Source organism: Pteronotus mesoamericanus, unplaced genomic scaffold (assembly GCF_021234165.1).
Source record: "Pteronotus mesoamericanus isolate MK-2021 breed Mesoamerican mustached bat unplaced genomic scaffold, CSHL_Meso_final scaffold_21, whole genome shotgun sequence".
Lineage (NCBI taxonomy): Eukaryota > Metazoa > Chordata > Mammalia > Chiroptera > Mormoopidae > Pteronotus > Pteronotus mesoamericanus.
In genome coordinates this window covers 18,745,670-18,766,246 of record NW_026555310.1, presented here as the reverse complement: position 1 = coordinate 18,766,246, position 20,577 = coordinate 18,745,670, and the positions used below count along the sequence as shown (strand labels likewise).

General features: G+C 38.1%; 1 protein-coding gene across 1 annotated transcript in view; it reads left to right on the top strand.

Moving 5' to 3' along the window:
* The first annotated feature begins 5,516 nt into the window (after positions 1–5,516).
* SSPN (sarcospan) overlaps positions 5,517–20,577 on the top strand; it is a 35,352-nt gene continuing 20,291 nt past the window's right edge. The window contains exon 1 of the mRNA XM_054591315.1: positions 5,517–5,824. Coding sequence (XP_054447290.1) covers positions 5,546–5,824 — 279 coding nt within the window. The 5' untranslated portion in view covers positions 5,517–5,545. The remainder of the gene's footprint in view (positions 5,825–20,577) is intronic.

Here is a 20,577-nt window from a genome sequence, read left to right as displayed (position 1 = left end):
ACACAGTGACTCTTTGTATTTCTCTTTATTACATTTTTAAAATTGAGGTATCATTACATGCAGTAAACATGCACAGACCTTCAATGTTGTTTAATGAGTTCTCACAATTGTTTATACCCATATAACCACCACCCAAGGCAAGATACAGAAGACTTCCATCACCCCAGGGAGTCCCCCTCCCCCTTCCTAGTCAGTTCTCTCATCCCAAAGGCAAATCATTTCTTAAATTCAATGATCATAGATAAGCTTTGCATTTTTTTATATAAATGGAATTATGTAGATTAAAACTAGTGAAATTGAAGCAGTAATAAAAAAACAAACAAACACCTCCCAACAGGTGAATTTTGCCAAACATTCAAAGAAGAATGAACTCCTGTCCTCAAACTATTTCAAAAAATTCAAGAGGAGGGAAAAAATCCCAAACTCGTTTTTTAAGACCAGCATTATACTAATTCCAAAACCAGATAAAGGCTCTACAAAGAAAGAAAATTATAGGCCAGTATCTCCGATGAACATACATACTAAAATCCTCAATAAAATATTTGCAAACCATGCAAATATTTTATTTGCAAGGCATGCGAGGTTGGTACAATATCTGCAAATCAATAAATGTGATATGTCACATAAACAAAATAAAGGATAAAAAACACATGATCATATTGATAGGTGCAGAGAAAGCATTTGATATAATCCAGCACCCATTTATAATAAAATCTCTCAGCAAAGTGGAAGTAGAGGGAACATACTGCAACATAATAAAGGCCATATATGACAAACCCACTGCCAACATCATACTCGATGGGCAAAAACTACAAGCATTTCCTTAAGACTGGGAACTAGACAGGTATGTCTGTTTTCACCTCTCTCATTCAACATAGTACTGGAAGTCCTAGCCACAGCAATCAGACAAGAAGAAGAAATAAAATGCATCCAAACTATAAAGGAAGAAGTAAAACCGTCATTATTTGCAGATGACATGACACATGATATAGAGAACTTTAAAGATTCCACCAAAAAAAAAACAACCAAAAAACAAAAAAAAAACAACTACTTGAACTGATAAATGAATTCAGTAAAGTAGCAGGATACAAAATTAATATCCAGAAATCAGTTGCATGTTTATACACCAATAATGAACTATCAGAAAGGGAAACTAAGAAAACAATCCCATTCACAATTGCTTCAAAAAGAATAAAATACCTAGGAACAAATTTAACCAAAGATTTAAAAGAATTGTACTCAGATAATTATAAGATGCTGAAGAAAGAAGTTGATGAAGATTCAAATAAATGGAGGCATATACTGTGTTCATGAATAGGAAGATTAATATCATTAAGATGTCCATAGTATCCAAAGCAATCTATAGACTGAATGCTATTCCTATCAAGATACCAATGGCGTATTTCATGGGACTGCAAGAAATATTTTAAAAATTTATATGGAACCACAAAAGACCCCAAATAGCAACAGCAACTTTGAGAACGAAGTACCAAGTTGGAGGAATCATGCTACCTGATATCAAACTATACTACAAGGCCATAGTAATCAAAAAAGCATAGCACTGGCATAAAAACAGGCATGTACTCGTAGATCAATGAAACAGGATAGAGAGCCTAGAAATAAACCCATACCATTATAGTCAATTAATATTTGAAAAAGGAGGCAAAAACATACAATGGGGTAAAGATAGTCAATAAATAGTGTTGGGAATATTAGACAGCTTTGTAGAAAAAAATGAAACTAGACTACCTTCATACACCATACATAAGAAAAAACTCAAAATGGATTAAAGACTTAAATGTTAGACTCGAAACCATGAAAATCCTAGAAGAAAACATAGGCAGTAAAATCTTGGACATTTCTCATAGCAATATTTTTTCTCATATATCTCCTCAGGTAAGGGAAACAAAAGAAAAAATAATCAAATGGGGCTACAGTCAAACTAAAATGTTTTTGCACAGCAAAGAAAATCATCAACAAAATGAAAAGACAACCCACTGAATGGGAGAACATATTTGCCAAAGCTACATCTAATAAAGGGTTAATATCCAAAATGTGTAAGTAATTTATACAACACAACACCTAAAAAAACCAACAATCCAACTAAAAAATGGGCAAAAGACCTGAATAGACATTTCTCAAAGGACATACAGATGGTCCATAGACATATGAAAAGATGCGCACACACACATACACACACACACACACCACATGATGAGCAACATCTCTAGACTCATTTTGTATATGGAGGCCAGTGAGACATATGGGCCAAAGGTGTTTTCATTTGCTCTCTGTATACTATTTGATACTTCTTTAAATCAGATTTGAACATTTTTGATATATTTAATTACACATTAAAGAGACTTGATACAGTCCTTGGAATTATAATAATTTTTCTATGAAATCTTTTTTTGTTCTTGGTGAGTCTAAGATTACGTGTTTAGAAATACGTTGGAGACTATTTTAGTTGGATTTCCCACGGACATTTTGTTGATGACACTAGCTTTAAAAGGAGTTGCCACCGTCCCTGTTCTAAACCTCTGAAGAATAAACACTAAGAAATAATGTTGAATTTGAGATATAGCAAAAAGAAATACTAAGCTTCATTTTGTTATTTTCCCCAGAGGATCAAAATAGTCCCAAACCATATATATATTAACTACTCTCCTATACTTTCTAATTTATAACTTCTATCAGTTTTGAGTTATGGGAGCAGCCAATAGAGTATCTGAAAACACTTTGTTTCTACTCTGCCTTTCTTCCCGGTAATATAAATATCTGAAGAGGTTATTGCTTACCCTATAAAATAGAGACATTATAATTTATGAATACTAAAAAAAATTGTGTTCATTTCTGTTAAATTATGTGACGAGCTGGAAACGGTGATTTTTCTCAGTGGAAAAGATGTTAATGGAAGGGCTTTCCTTGTTGTATCTTTAAGGACCTTCAGATCCCATATTACTCTCTATCACTAACCTTTTGACAATTTTCTTCACCCCCATTCTTTGCTTCTACTTTCCTGTATCAATTAAGTGAAAACACTACCCTCATCAATATCATCTCAAGGTATTGCCAAAGATCAGGCCCCCTTGCAGACTGCAGCCTGCGGCCGGGAACTTGAGCAGGTGTAAGGCTCCCGATACTGCCGCCTTCTTCGTTGGAAGCTGAAAATTGAAGTTGGCAGTTGTAATCAGACTAGAGGATTACAATTTATCTGGGCTGTTGCTCGCTGCTACTAGTTTCATTTGTAACTTGTCTTAGCTAGACAATTAAAAGTAAGCCTTTGTTATAAGACTTTATGTATAACTGCTTTATAACTGTAAACCTCACGAGTTCTGAAACTTACAAGACAAACCTACAGGAGCATCCTATTATTTTGTTGAACTATTCTAACTCACATCTAGTTTAAGGTTTTGATGAAAAGGCTAGGGATATTTTATTTTTAACTAAATGACAGCCCAGCAGTATGGTCAGCAAATACAGCCTGTATCTGGTTATAAATTTATAATAGAAATAATGGTCTTCCAGCAACTATTGTATATATTATGGTGGGGAATCAAGATATTTTTTGTGAAGTTCTCAGATAGCTATAGGTTCAAGGCTAATAGCTAATTCTGTGACAGATAAAATACTATCCATGATCATTAAGTTGTTTAAAATCACAAACAACTTAAAGGCTCTACCCACTTGTTCGCCTACAGGAAGTAATTAATAAAACAAGTAATCCATAAGAGTTCACATTTGGTTACCTTCCCCTCCACCCCCAACTAAGCGAGTGCCTTATTAATATGGTTACTTAATAATTCTGATACTCATTTTTTCATCTTTAAAAGTGGAAACTACAATTATAAGGTAGTTCTGAGGAATACCATTAAGGTATGTAAAGCACCTAGCATGTGTTTGTTACAGAATAGTCAGTCATTGGTAGCTATATTATTTATAATGACAAATAATTCCAGGCGGTCCATTAGCTTCCTAAAAATATTTAGTATATTTACATAGAAAAAACAAGTATTGTTTTTGTCACTCAGGTTGTTCTCAATCAGGCCCAAGTCAGGTGGGTACCTTGTGTAACATCAGCTTTTATTTCACTGTTCTCTCTAGAAACCCTAATAGCGGAATGGCCCGAAGCTGGAGATGACCCTGCGTCAGCCCTTCTGCAGCTCCTGTGAGGACACAGGGCTGCCTCTGACCCTTTAGGTGGAATGCTGGGATGCATGGTTGGGATTCTGCTTTCCATGGTTTTGAACTGCATTTGTTCCATGGACCATATTTTTCTCACTGATCCAGAAGGAAGGTAGAAGGAAAACACTGACGTTCATTAAGTAAGAGTATATTTTATAACTTTAAAGGTATCTTTGTGCAGACTAGGCTGTCTACAATGAGAGCTGATAACAATTAGTGTATAATTCTAAAGAAACAGCAGGGAGTTCTTTAAATTTGCTGAGATAGGACAATCTAGGAGTAGACTTTATTCTAGCATGCTGGCAACACCATTTATTCTTTAATATAACTTTCTCAATGACCATACCAATGTAGTATATAAATACTCCGAAGTGAAGGGATCATTTCCTAGTGGTTTCACTGATATTTGCTCTAAGTGCTACTGAGAAATATGTGGGAATAAGAATGATCAGTTTTATTGATTAGTTCTGTGACTTTGGGCAGGGACAAATTCTGCCTTGAGCATCCTTATATTGTTGCACATTGTAGGTGCTTTAAAAAATATCTTAAATGTAGACTGAGTGGTAGGTGCATAATAATCCCACTAGGCACTGTTTTCAGGATTACAGAAGACTGGCTAGGGGCTCCATGTAAACGATTAAAAGAGCTTTTAAAAACAAATACATGTGAGAGAGTTCACAATTAGCTCAGCATCGCTACAAACAGTTATTTCAAAAGCAAATATCTCAATGGGAAAAATGCCTTTGTTAGTTGAATTGCAGGATTTAAAAAGAAAGAGAAGAGCCTATGCCTTTGTTGGAAAATAAACAATTTAGCTTCTGGAAATGACTTCACAGCTTGGAGCCCAGTAATGCCTATTTTGGATTAAATTCTCTATTAATTAAACTGAAATGATTTAAACATTCATCACCTTGCATTGCACCTCTCACAAAACAGAAACAAAACCAAAAAAATAAAAAAAACAACAACACAAAACCCAAAACCCTGGGGTTTGGAGTGAGAACAGCAGACACCACCCCCTCCCCCGCCCCCCACCTTTCCCCACCGAGCAGTGAGCCTGTTCTAAAGTGCACAGGATTTAAGAGGCCAAGGGACGCGCGCCGGCTTCCCACGGGCGATTGGTAAACCCTGCCCGTGGGCCCAGCAGGCGCTGCGTCCCAGCGTGTTGGCAGTTGGCGACCCCCCTCGACTCCCCCTCTGCTGCGGGCTCCCTGTGGCCTTTGGAGGCTCCGCGAGTCGGCTCCAAACGTTTTCCATATTTGTTCAGCCTCCGTAATTCGAATACCAGGGCAGGCTCAGCCCGCCCAGCGCCGCGCTCGGGGCCCAGTGCGCAGTACACGCACCCACCCACGCAGCCGCCATGGGCAAGGACAAACAGCCCCGCGGCCAGCGGAGGCAGGGGGGGCCGCCGGCCACGGACGCCACCGGGCCCGACGACATGGGGCCGAAGAAGGGCAAGGGGGCCCCCAAGGAGTGCGGGGAGGAGGAAGCCCGGACTTGCTGCGGTTGCCGGTTCCCGCTGCTGCTCGCCCTGCTGCAGCTGGCCTTGGGCATCGCTGTGACCGTGGTGGGCTTTCTCATGGCGAGCATCAGCTCCTCCCTGCTAGTCAGAGACACTCCATTTTGGGCTGGGATCATTGTAAGCATCAAGTCTGTTTTGCCTAAGTGCGTTTGCCGAACAGGAATGCAAAGCCGCATGGTCGAGTCACGACTAACCCAGCTGCATGCTCCCTTCCCTAGCTCCACTCTAACTCGCGCTCTGCTTGGTGACTGACGCCTGCACAGTCGGTTTGCCCGGGGGCCAGGCCGGGCGCCTGAGGACTCGCGCCCCCTCTCCTGCTTGTCGTTCCAAACGCCTCCAATGGGCCTGACTCTGACGCGCTCTGGAGCTGGCGCGACGAGTCAAAGGCTGCTCATTTTGGTCAAATTGAACAGCTTCCTAACAACAGATTCACTTTGGCTTTTTCCTTATCCTAGTCGCTGGACCCCACCCCTGTCCCTAAATAAGTAGCAAACAGTGAAGTAGTTCCATCTTAGTGAAAAGGAGGTTAGGAAAAGCCTGTACTTGGAGTTGCCCTATTGGGCAGTATTAATTTTATTCTTCACATTTGAGGTTCATCAGTAAGTTGTACAAAAGAATGGTCTATAGCGGGAAACGCGAATACAGCAAGGACAACCTTAATCGGCTGGAGTCTAAAGAGGGATAAACCCCGGGCTCTGGCTGTGGCAGAAGTTTATTTGGGACTCTGCTAATGGATGTACTGTTCAAAGCAGAACACTGCTCAGCTGTTGTGAGTGAGTGTTGAGACACACAGCATACTTGGCTTTATTAAATGGATTCTTTGGTGTAAAATGGGTGCCATTCATTGAGCACCTACTGTGTGCCTGTCCTGCTAAAGCCCTTACATATATTTTTTCTTATCCCCACATAATCCTTATAGGATAGTTTTTACTCCACTTTCCAAATGAGAAAACCGAGTGCAGACTCACTCATGAGTTGGCAGAGTTGGCACATCAACCAAGTTGATTTCTTTTTGTACCAAACTACATCAACATTTTCCTCATTGAGCCACATAGTCACCGGATTTGGTTTGTAATTTTAATATATATTGCTGTGGAGTTGGATTAAAAAAAAAAACCCCAAACTCTTGCATAGTAAGGGCCAGGAATTATGAGAAATGTCCTACATTGATTATTATGGCATTTTTGTATAGAATGTAACTTTAATATTATGCTATATTATAATGCCTTGTGGTTTCCTAAAATCTCATTGATCCATGAAACAACACTTTGAGGCGGAAACTGTTTTTTCTCGTTAGACATGAGGAAGAAGGTTAAGAAAAGTTAAATGACATTCTCAAGGCCCAGAGATGAAACGCGGCAGAGTCAGGCCAGCCTGGAATCATCACACTTGTGGCTCCTGGTCTCATATTGCACTATTGCTGCTATTGCTGACCACAGGAGCTATAACTCATAAAGCAACCCTCCAAATAAGTTTGTGTCATGGCAGATGTTAGAAACACCTGATAAATATGCATCGAGGTAGATATTTTCTAATTAAGATTATTTGAACTCACACATTCTTGCGGAGTAATTTAAACCCTTTAATTTGTGTACTAAGAATTCCCACAAAATTATCATGATTGGAGTTTTCTAAATCAAGTGATTTTAAAAATAGCTTTCCACTGAGATATACTAGGTATTTTTGTTGTCCCAGTGACTGTCAAGATCCTAGAGGGAAAAGAAAGTCTGTCCTTTAAGGGTAGGCTAATTAAAAGAGAAAAGGAATGAGACTCCTTCATTCAGTGGTTTTGAATATCATTTGTGAACGTGTTTTCCATCATTTTTTTTTAATTTCAACTTTTAAAAGCCCAGTACCAAATAAAGCAAATTAGATGGGAATTTTTTTTTTTGTCTTACTGTTTAAGGCAAAACCATACAAATCATGCAACTCTGAAATTTCAGGCGCCCCTATTAGGACCATCACACAGACCCTCCCTGAGTGTGGTACAGAGAGTATAATCTACGGCTATGCCTCTCTTTCCAGTTTTCTGGTTCATAACGTAGGATCTACCCGAAGTTTGTTTGTAATGATATCTGTACTAATATTTACAATCGTAGGTTTTCTTTAGAAAACATAGAGTTTATCTGTAGAGCAGAGCAGTTGATGGAGATGCCCTGAGGTGAGCGAGGAGGGTGTCTGAGGAGCCAGGCAAGGACAAGCTCTCCCCGCCAGGCCAGAGCTGCAGGGAACGTGACGCTGCCTCCCACAGACACCGGGCTTGTGTCCTCATCTCACTGTCTGTGGTTATTCATGCGGCTCTCGGCCAGGCTTTCAGGGATGGGAAATGACAGGGAGGCAGGATGGCGAGGGGCAGAAGGGTAAACCCTGCACCTGCTGTCGAGCCCTCACCCGACCATTGTTCTCTGAGTAACTTTGGGCAAGTTACTTACCCTCCCTAGGTTTCCATTTCATCATTGATGAAATCAGAATGATAATAATAATTCCTGCCTCTTAGGATTGTCCTGAGGATTCCATAAATTAAGACATGTTCTAATACTTAGAGCAGTGCTGGCTAACGGTAAGTATTCAATGAGGTATCTCTCTTTATTAGGAATTAGTGAAGCAATCGTTGGTGATGGCACTCTTCAAATTAGAGGAGGCTCTATTTTATCTCTAGTCTTTCAGAACAGTCATTTTGGACTTGCTGTATTTCCCAGACCAGTGTGAACCCTGAAGGGGATATCAATTTGACCATCCCACTTTTTCTGTTCTCAACCTAGTTACTATGAGCAATATTAGTGGTATTAGGTTAGTCCAGTACTTTCTGACTTTCTCTGGAAGTTTATAAAAATTGACTTGAGGAAAGTGGCCCCACTGGGTTCATTTTCACTAGGCATATAGGTGATTCTAGTCTAGCATATCCCCCAGGGAATGCTGGAAAGCTTGCCATGTTTAAGGGACGTGCTAGATCAAAGCAGTACAGGTCATTCATTGGGGCAAAGGCAAAGTCAGACCTGCTTCCAAAATTCAGGCTGAATTCAAACAGCGTCTCCAGGCTATGCTCTCACCCCATCGACAGACTTGCATTCTTAACTCATGATACCTATTTGTTTTGCAAGGGTTACTATCTCATTACCTTGGGATTTGGGCATTGCCATTCCCACAATTGAATCTTGGTAAATGGACAAGTCCACTGAGGTGACTTCTTGTTGACCAACGTTTGGTTGAATTGATGAATATTCAGTGAACTTCTGGTTATAGATTGAAGAAGCCATTGGTGATCTATGATCAGAGTGTATGTCCAGTGAAACTTTAGGAAAACAAATAGGTTATTTCTTGCCTATCCATAAATAGGACTTCCTCATATCAGATAAATGACTGAAGTCTTTTTACTTTAGTTACAAAAGGTTCCTGTAAGAGAAAAATACAGTGGAGCCACTATGAAGACTAAGTAACCTGTCAAAGTGATGTTCTTCTATCAAAATTCTCTATAAATGGCTTACGGGTTGTAAAGCATACCACAAGGACAATACAAAGTGAAACAGGGTCTTTGAGGATGAACTTGGCTAGGGGCAGGGGCTCCTAAGTAGTAGAAGTTTGCTCTGCATTTTATTCTATCAATGGCTTGAGTAGTTGGATCAAATAGGCATTTAAGGTTGCTCATCATTCTGGAATTCTTACTGATGAAAAATGAGTATGGATTGAAGGAATATAAGAATGTGGGGGCCTTTACTTACTTCTTACTTAAATGAACACAATTTTGGTTTTGATGAAACATAACATACTGGAACTTTGGCTTACTTTTCTTCATCCACTAACAGTTGTTGGGGGTGTCCACTGTGCTGGGCATTGGTCTAAAAATAATGAGTTATATACCAGGAGACGTCCAGAGATCCTGATGGACCTGTGCCTTTACAATATCTGACAGTAATGAATAGTTCCGATTAGAAAACTTAACCTACACAAATATTTTTAAAGCCTATTTACCTTTCAAAGCATTTCACTTACAGTGATTTATTTGCTTTGGCATCTCTACTCTGAAGTCAATTTAAGAGCAAACTCTTGTTTCTCATCTCCAATGGGGATGCTTAGTGTTTGTTAGTCTCTTGGCCCTTATTGGTAATATTTCCATGGAAAATGGGGACGTCTTTGCCTTATTGTGGTTTTTAGCTTTCCTCATTCTCTTTCCATTGCTCCCATACTCCACCCACCTGGAATTAAAACCCTGATATATATACTACATTAATCACATTAGAAAGTTTAAAGAAAGGGCTTAAAAGGAAAGGAAGAATATTTCCTTTCCTTAATGTCATTCATAAAACTCATTGTATAAATCTGTCATGATCAAGAGTCCTGTCAAGAATTTGAATAACAGTTTTCATATGTTAACTTACTCTAAGGAATTAAAAATGCAGGTTTATTCAGACTTTTAAAATCTATTTCTAATTCGACTTAATGGAAGGGAAAACTGGGTGGTTATTTATTTTAAAACAGAATATACCTGAAATTCACAATTAGATATATGACATATAGCACGTATCAGTTTTCTATATAGGTGTATTGACATTTGAGAAATTTAATCTGGAATTATATTTTAGGAATATATCACATAGTGATACATTACTTTTATATTGGGACTTTAATATGCTTCAAAAATCTAATGTTACACATGGCAGTACCTCTGGGAAATAATATTTATTATATCAACTGTCAGAGAATTGTTAGGAGCTGGGGGGTGATAACTACATGCCCTAACTCAATTTACTATAATAAATAATGGTAGGAAAATTATACATGACGTAATCCTAGTAAGTATAAATGGAATGTAATTCAATCGGGCAAAAAAATTTAAAAAGTATATGAAAATAAGGGGGGAGAGTAAAAATTTTGGTAATATGTTTTCCGAAAAACTTTTAGGACTATAGAACAAAGAAAAAGAAAGATTACGACGGAACAAAATCATTTGATGCTCAGAATATTAGGAGAAATGTATTTTCACCTTGCTGCTAGCCTCTTACTAAGCCAGATACACCCAGGCCATGAGAGGGCTTACATAAGAAGGATGTTATCCCTGAATCTTCTTTTTCATTTTAAAATAAGGAGGAGAAGGAGCAGCTCCCGATATTTTCAATCCAGTGGTGTGGCTATGTTCAACTCAGAAAGTCAGTCTGGAAACTTTTGAGATGTCGATGATCATTTGATTTTATTTTGTATTGTAGAAATACTAGTGTATAGAATTTGTGGGTAACCCAATAAAAATAGAGAAATTTATTCTAAGTGTAGTATATGCCCATGGGGCTACTGTGAATCTCCTGGCACGTAATGGGTACCCCAAACGTGTGGAATTGAACTCTAATTTATATTTGTCATTATCAGAGCTTCTGTTTGAACTGGTGGTTTTTTTAACTACAGTTTGAAACTATGGTTTGCAGACAAATTTAAGTTTATTGATAACATTTAAAAGAACTATGAGGTAATATAAGAAGTGTTTTGGGTTCCTGGGTTCCAAAAATATTCAGAACACATTGGATTAGCATTATGGCGATGTTTATATCATGTTATAAAATGTCTGCAGGATTAAAAACAAAAAAAAAAGAGGAAAAAGAGATCGTTTGACTTATTTTACACTCCCCTAATTAGCATAAATTAGGACAAATTAAGACTGATATAATGCACACTGGATGTCTGTCTTCAGCAAAGAAAGCAATGGCATAGGCTTTCCTAATATTTGGTCTAACCGTTTCATAGATTGCCAAAATGATGACCACTTTGAATTTCTTCTGAGGAAATGGATATTCTCTAGACTTTTTCTTGCCTTTAGCCTTGTCTGTGACATTTCTATGGAGGGTATTCCTTAACTGGGTCCACCTGCCTGTGTTGTTCCCTGAAAGGTTAGCATCAGCATTAAAGGTTACACACAAGGGTATGTGAAGAGTTCAGTTGCATATTTCTATGTTGCTGTAGGACAGGAATGGAATCTCATCATTAAACTTTAATTAGGTATCATTTCACTGCAAAATACAGTTCATTTTTAGGGCCCCAATCCTGGCAAACTAAAGAAATGCTGATCCAAAGAGCCCATCAAATCTATAGCTGGATGAGACCTCATGATGTTGTATTTTAACCCTGAAGCTGTAGTTTTTACTTCTTGTGAATATTCAAGTCCAAGTTCATTACAATAAGTTCATAGCTGAAGGTGAACTGTTTGTTTTTTTTTAAAGAAGAATGTTGGCAATAGTACTTAAATTATAAACCATATAAAAGTCTTTTTCAGGGGCCCATCTTTCAAATGGTTTGGGTACCACCTCAGATCTCAGTATTCGATCCAAAATGTGGCAGGAGTAACTCTCAGATGCGCGAGCGAGGCAGCTCACTTGATCACCCTGGTTAATTTTAAGATTCATACGTGTATACCTACGCATGTGGCAATACCCAAACTACACCTTCTGTCTTGGTCTGCTCCAACATGGTCAGATTCTGGTGAGGGCTCTCTCCTGGCTTGCGGGGGACTATCTTCTCACTGTGCACACACATGGCTTTTTGTTGGTGGATGTGCTGGGAGAAAAGGGAGAGATCTTTCTCTTCTTCTTCTTCTATGGCCACCAGTCCTGTTGGATTAGGACTCGATCCTTATGACCTCATTTAACTTTAAGTACCTCTTAAAAGCCCATGTCTGAAGTCAGCCACTCTGGGGGTTAGGGCTTAAACACAGGCATTTGGGGAATAAAGTCAGACAAGCACTGCAGTGATTCCTAAGCTTGTCTGTCTGCTTAGTCATGAAGGCGCTATGGTTTTCATGGAACAGCTAGAAGTGTGAATGTTTCTGACGAGAATTCCGAGCCAGTAGACTGACACGTGACGGTGCAAGGAGCTGGCTGGCTCTGTGCTCACGCCCGGGTGAAACATGTGGAGGAGATTGTTGCACTGCGTTTATAGACTGCTTCTTTCGTCAAATTTCTGTAAAAATAAAACAGTAGATTCAGCTTGTGTAAAATGATTCTAAGGGTAGCTGAGGCATTTTATTTGCTGCATTAGCTCTTTAAAGCTCAGGAACCACCATTTAGTAAATCTCTGCCTGCCTTTATTGCTCCAAGGGTGATTTGCTGTCAGGTTCTAGCTAGATGACGCCTTGGCTGCTGAGGCAAGGAAATGAGGGTGTTTGGCTGAGTGGTGCTGGTGGGCGTGCTCAGATTAGCCGCAATGAGAGTAGCCCTCTGTCCTCAGAGGGCAGATGCTTGGTGTTTTTTGAGCTCAAGGGAAGCCACCTCTCTGGTCTTCTTTATAATATGCAGCCACTGTTTTCATTTTTGATAGTGAGTCTGAAAATTAGAGTCATATTCTTGGTTTTGTGGAATGGGTCAGCATGAAACCCTGGGGCGTTCCCTCCTCGGGCCTCGTGATATATATAACACCCTCTAGCAGGAGGCTGCGCCTCCTTGGTAGATTCCTTTTACAGGCCTTCAAGGGCTTCTGGTAGGATCCCATTTGTCCTGCTTCCATATCCCAAACTGGGTTTTGCTAAACGCTATCAAGTGCTCCATGAACCCAAACCATCCCAGAGGCCTAGAGCAGTCCAACATGCCTGTTGTAATTGCTAGTCCAACCCCAGTTCCAAAACAAGTAGCAAACGCAGCCATGGCCGGCATTCCAGATGCACCTTATCATGTCTCCAGTTTGATTTTGGAGCATATTTAAAGTTGATGCTCTTTGAGCTAATCGTGTTGTTAGAACCATGCCCCCTGCCTAACGCAGTCATGAATGTACTTCAGTGCTGTTTTTACTGGGCACTGGCAAAAGGCTAGTAAGTGAGTGGACATTAGAAAGCACAGGATCTGTTCATAACTAAGCCTTCTCAGATTCTGCTGAAGAAGTTCTGCTGAGGCCTGCTTCTGCTGTTGCAGAAATAAGCACCTCCCCACCCCTGGCTGGGAGTGCCCTGGGGCTGGGAGAGGCTGTGAGAATGCAAGCTCAAGGGCACTGTTTTAGTGGCATCCCACTCAGCTGTTGTTTTAAAAGTGTTTGATTCAGCACGCATTGTAATGAGCCACGAAAACCTGTTTGAGGTAGGTTATTATCAAGGCCTCTCTCAGGTGGAAGATAGTGACAGGTGACAAGAAAAGAGAGGGAATTGAGAATGTGTTAACAAGACCCTGACTAGGGAGAGAATTGTAGCTTTATTACTAGGGGAGGGAAAAAAAAAAAAACCAAGACAAAACAACTTTCTAGCTCCTTCTCAAGTATCAGGTGTGGCACACATATCAGGCTTTTAGGCTCAGGCTGAGCTTTATCTCACATTTAGCTGTGCCAGGAGAGCAATGAAGGAGGCCTTTTCCAAGATAAGGGGAACAGCGTTTCAGTCTTGATCATTGTTGTTGGAGGGTGGAGGGTGCTGCCCAATTAGGGAGAACACAGGCTGCCTCTCCCCATCTCAGTGAAAGGGCGGAGCATCCAAGGCAATGAAAGGGCAAACTCGGACTCCGTAAAGTGAAGACAGTATAATCTAGAAAAGATCATGTCTCCGTGACTACAGACAGCTCCAAGACAGAGTGCGACCACCCTTTTTAGTTTACATGTTACTTGTTCAATCAATTTATTTCTCTCATGCTTTCAGCTAGTCAGATTCTTAACCAGAAGGATCAAATTCACACAAATTGGCTTCATCTCATAATCTTTCTGTGATTGGAACACCTATTAAAGGGTTTCGATCAGAATTAAGAGTTTTGAGACCAAAGAGTTTTAAAAATGAACATAGGGTAACCGAAACTATTGTGTTATAAAACCCTCGATAAATAATTCTCATTCAGTCACCGAATCTAGTGCGTCACGAATTTTTCCACCTCAAGACCTCCCTGAAGACTTGCTCCCTGTCTCCCTGTCCTCACACACACATCACAAAAAGCTCAGTGTCTAGCTAACCCATGTTGCCATGGAAGGAAAGAGGAGAGACTTTGGAGAGGCTGCAGGCTGCTTGGGGACACTGACCTCCTCATGTTGAAAAGAACAAAATACTTTTCAAAGGAGAAGTAATATTATATATTCCTTAACATTCCATTACATTCTGGGTTTGTCTTATTTTGTTTTGTTTTGGTAAAAAGTGCTCTCAAATAGAAAGACACTTCACAATATTTTTTTAAAGGTTGAACAGGATGGTTCTGTCATTTATACCCCTGTTTCAATGTTATATAATTCAATTTTTACTGATTTATTGTATAACTGCTGTATACTGTAATATTTCATAAGTTTTTATTTATTGTACTATTTCAGATATATGAACCAGGGGTATTAATGTAGAATTATCTCTGAAGTCCTATCAAAGAGGGATCTAATTTGAGAACCTACTTAATTGTGCCTGAGTAATAAAATCCAGCCTATAACTATATCTCTGGAGTAGACTAAATCCACGTTTACATCATTCCTTTCCCTTCTGAAGACTTGAAAAATCCCAGTGAAACAAATAAACTATAGCTTGTTTATTTTCTGACAAATATGGAGCAATTATACCCTTCCTGTTGATTCGTGATAAACTCTGGAACACAATCTTGGTTTCTCTTACATGTTTTGAAAATGGATTATTTTGCAAAGTAGGTGTTTATAGAACTTATTGATGATTAGTTTCTGATAAATCACCACAAGAGCAAGTTAAGGTTGGTTGATAGGAAACAGAACAGAACCTTAAAAGACAAAGAGTATTTACAAGTAAGACAGAAACTTTTCACATCTTAACCAGTTTCCCATTGTCTTCTCATATGCCAATCCAGTGCCCCCAGAAGCTCAATGTCTGGGGGAAGATACATACCTACAACCAACTACTATACAGTTTAAAAAACCAAGGGCTACAGTGGTCCCTGAGGGGAACAGCACCACAGAGGGTGTAATTAATCCTGTCCAGGGAGGATGAGAAAAGGCGAGGAGGGACTGAAATTGTAGGAGAGGCTCCAATTTTGGAATAAAACAAATGAATAGACTCCTGGGTCTATCTTTCTGTAGCCATATTCAGAGAATTTTGGTTATGATCTTTGTTTTCATTTTTATAAGGGTTTGAACAAGTATGGGCAATTGAATGATTATTTTTTAATTATGAAAATGTCTAAGTCTATAATAGCTTATTAGAGAATAATAAAACAACATCCTACTTACACACAGATTTGTCAAGTTTTAATATTTTGTCATAAATGCCTTTTTAAAGAAAGAAAATGATACATCAACGTTGCCTGTTTCCTTTTTAATCATCTTCCCCTACCCTACCCTCTTTCTCTGGAAGTATCTACTATCTTGAATTTAGTATTTATCATGCCTGTGCATATTTCCTTACTTTTGAATTGGTTTAATCTATAACCAATAACTAGTACAAGTTTACATGTTTTAAATTGTATTTAAATGGTAGCATCATATTCTTACACATTGTTTTTGTTGGTTTTTAAAATTTTTATTTATATAATCTTAGAGTGAGGGTAAGGGAAGGAGAAAAAGAAAGAGAGAAACATTAATTGGTTACCTCTCGCATGTGCCCTGATTGGAGTCAAATCATCAACCTTTTGCTTTGCAGGATGACGCCCAACCAGCCAAGCTCTACCAGTCTGGGCTTTGCTCTTTCTCTTTGAAATTTATTTCTAATAGTACATGGATACCATTTATTCATTTTTCGCTATACTCTATTTCACTATAAGACTATACAAAAAAAATTCATTCTGTTGATGAAAATTTATGTTGTTTTCAATTTTTTTTGTAATTATGAACAGCTTTGCAACGGACATTCTGTTTCATAGCTCACTGTGCAGATATTTGAAAGTTTCTTTAAAGCATATTCCTAGGACTTTCAACTTACTAGACATTGACTGATCAGCACCACAAACCCAAAGTTGTATTAATCCATACTCCCCCGACGGCAAGGCAGGGCTCCCACTGATCCATATTCCTGCCAAGATTCGTAATGTCAGAAAATTTTAATTTTTGCCTATTTGTGTACAATGATATCTTGTTTTAATGTGTGCTTTTGTGACTACTGCTCAGGTTGAAAATATTTTATATGTTTATTGGTCATTTTATTCTGTCTTCTATATTTATTCAACAAATATTTTTATGGGTAATTTATCTCTTACTTACGGAGTTATAGGATTTGTTATCTTTGTTACTTAACTTTTGTGGGTTTTAGATACTGCAAATATCTTTTCTTAGTTGGTACCATGTCTTTTACTTTATAGTGCTGTTGTTGTGAAAAAGATTTAATTTTAATGTATTTATATTTATCAATCTTTTTATGCTCTGTACTTTGAAATATTTTAAAGAAATCTCTCCTGTTCCAAGGTCATACAAATATTTTTATTTCATTTTCTAAAAATGTTGAAGGTTTGCTTTTGTACTTATATTTTTAATCTAGGTGGCCTAATTTTTTGCATATGATGTGAGGTAGTGTCCATATTTTGTTTTTTCTCTTAAGGATTGCTAATTGTTCCAGTATCATTTAATACATAACCGATCATTTCTATACTGAACTGCTATTCCCATTTATCAATCTATCAAAATTTCCATATTAGATTTGAGGATTGTGTTGGTGACTCTCTGCAATTTAATTGTTTTGTCTACCACTGTGCCAATATCACACTGTCTAAACTGAAACAGCACTGTAGACCTGGTTGGTGTGGCTCAGTTGGTTGGAGCATCTGCTTGTAACCAAGGGGTTGTAGCTTGATTCTCTGTCATACATATACCTGGATTGTGGTCTGACCTCAGATTCTTGGTCCGGGTGCAGTCCTGGGGGCCATATGCACATTCCAGTGGCAGCCAATCAAAGTTTGTCTCTCACATCAATGTTTCTTTCTCTCCCTTCTCTTCTCCCTTCCTCCTATCCAAAAGCAATGAAAAAAAAAATGTCCTTGGATGAGGATTAAAAAAAACAAAAAAGCAGCACTATAATGTACCTTGTATAAAAGTTATAGCATAAGCAACCCACCTCCACTCCTCTCCATTCCCCCTCCACCCTTTCTTCAAAATTGCCGTGGTAAGTCTTCGTCATGTGTATTTTAGAGTTGGCTTTTAAGTTCCAAGAATCATACTTTAATTATTTTTTTTATTTGTACTTTCTTTACATGAGGGAAGACATGTCCTCATTTGTTTGATATTTTACAATGTTCTACAGTTTAACTACAATGTGTCTAAATATGGATTTTCTTTCTATCTTACCAGAGACTTAGCTTTTCCTGAATCTAAGATTTTTGTCTTTCATGAATTCTGAAAAGATTTTAGAATATTTGAAATATTTGTAAAACTTATATGTGTATTTTCAAACATCACCAGTTTCTTCTCTTTAGCCTCTTTGGAATTGCTGTCAGATGTATGTTTGGACTTTCTTACGTCATCCTCCCTTTTCTTAAACTCTTTATTATCTTCCATCTCTCCATTTCTCTGTGCTGTATTTTTTATTATTTTTTCAGATTTATCTTCTAGTTCACTATTCCCATTTTCAGTTGAGTTTAATCTGCCTGTACATGTCCATTGAGTTGTTAACTCCAATGATTTTATTTTTCATTTCTAGAACTTGTATTTTGTTTTTTTTAATATATCCCTGGTGTTTTAAAGTACCCTATTCTTTATTCATGTTTTTAATTCCTTCTTTCATGCCTGTAGTTTGAATATACTTTTTATAGGCTCCATTTATTGGTTTTATCATTTGAAATTCACGTGGCATTAATTCTGAGAGAGAGAACGTGTATACACGCTTGTATGCTGGCCTTTGCTAATGAAATGCTTCTTCATGTGTCTCTAGAATTGGTTTGTGAATTCATTTTCCAAGAGGCTTTATAAGTGATGATTTTGTGTAGCCTATTGGATAGTATAACCCCTCTAAACTGTTTGTCTTGCTAGGTGTGCATGGTCCCATGGTATCATAAGCCAAGAGCCGCTTTTTTTTTTTCCTTAATCTATTTATTTCAGGAAATTTCAAGCTACACAAAAGTTGATAATATAATTAACCCCATGTTCTCATCACCAAGCACTCAATAATTATTAACTTATGATCAACCTTGCTTTACTTGTATGCTCCTACACTCCATCCATACCCATACATTACACTGTGGATTATTTTGAAGTTAATCTCAGATATTGTATCATTTCACCCATAGATATTTCACTATGTAAGTCAAAAAATGAAGACTAAAAGTAATCAAAGTCCCAATCACATCTAACAAGTTAACAATTTCTTAATAGGATCAAATCAGTGTTCAAATATCCATGATTAACTCATGAATATTTCTTCATAGCGTGTCAAAACCAGGACCTAAATAAGATCTGTAAAACTGCAATTGGCTCATCTATTTCTTATGTCCTCTTTACTCAAAGATTTACCCCTTCTCTATCCTTTCTATTCTCCGTCTCGCGCTCCCTCCCTCTCTCTCCCCTACAGCTTATTTGTTGAAAAAAAGCCAGTGTTTCTTCCCCAGGATTGCTTTCATGTTACTTTCTACTTTCTTGTCTGAAGAGGTTCCAGGACTACTTAACTAGCAGAAAACCCTCAAAATCTTCACCCCACCATCAGCTGAGACAGAATCATTTTCTTGATGATGTTCAGTGCCAGTGGGTTGCTTTGTAGTTACATAGGAGTGTAGTCATTTGAAGGGTCTCCTTTTATGCCATGGTCTTAGCTCCATCTTTTCACTTACAGAAGCTCAGAGCATTTTAAACTGTTTTATAGAAACAAGGGTTTCACACCATTTGGTGCTTAATATGATGCAGAAATAAAGTTTCTTGATGCTTTAAAAAAATCTTTGAATCAATTTGCAAGTTTCTTAACCTGAGTCACAATTTTCTATAGAATGGGGTAATATTTTTTTACTTTTTGCATTGTTTTAGGGAATAAATGGGGTATTGTATACAAAGGGGTAATGCATAAAAGGTAGTCTCCCTACATAGAGGAGATCCTTGAGCAGGGTTTGAAGAATAAATATTACTGGTTTCAAAATGATTGATGGAGGAGTACTATAACTGAAGGATACAGAATTAAAAGACATTTTAGGTCAAAGGCACAATTCATGTCTTATGACTATCCAGCTCAGTTTCATCCACAACCATCTTAATTACTTCACAATTCTGTTGTTTGTGCTTATTGTCTTTTGAGGGTGTAATTGCAATAATTCCCAGCAGTTCCCATAAAACATGATACTTACCATGAATATCCAAATCTGTTATAGTATTAAAATAAGACCAAACCAAAGGAATTCTTCTTGAGTGTCTCTATGATAAGTCATACACTAGGATAGTTGTCAGATTTTCCTCTCAGTTTTCTGTGAGTTGAAGAAACAGTTGTGAGATTCATTGATTTTAAAATGTGAGTTATTCGCAATGATTTTCAAGCAAAGGCTTGGAACTTACAAATTGTAGCAAGTTTGTGCTGCTACATCCCTTGCAGATGTCCTCGGCTTTCCAGCTTCACTTTGGCAGGAACATCAAGGAAAGCACACTGTATTCATGGGATTTGGGGGATTCACACTTCCTTAATCTGGCTGCTGGCCACAAGTTCCAACTTCTTTTTATCAGTTCCATCAAGACCGTTCTCTACTATCGTATAAAACAACATATGAGATATAAGTGAACATCTGCAGTGCAGAATGTGTGCTGAGAAACAGCGCAGCCACTTAACAAGCACATTTTCTTTCCTACTCTTTCTGTGCTTGTACAACAGCTCTTGTAAACTACAGGGCAATGCAAATTACAGTGCAACACTGGTTAAGAAAATTAAAGATATATATAATATATAAAAAGATACATAATATATAATATGTATATGTAAATCAAAATTATATATGTATAGACCAGATCAAAAATATTTGAAAAATATTCCTTCGTTGCTGACGTGTATATAGAGTAAGGCCTACGATGGTTGCTTCTGTCCTGAA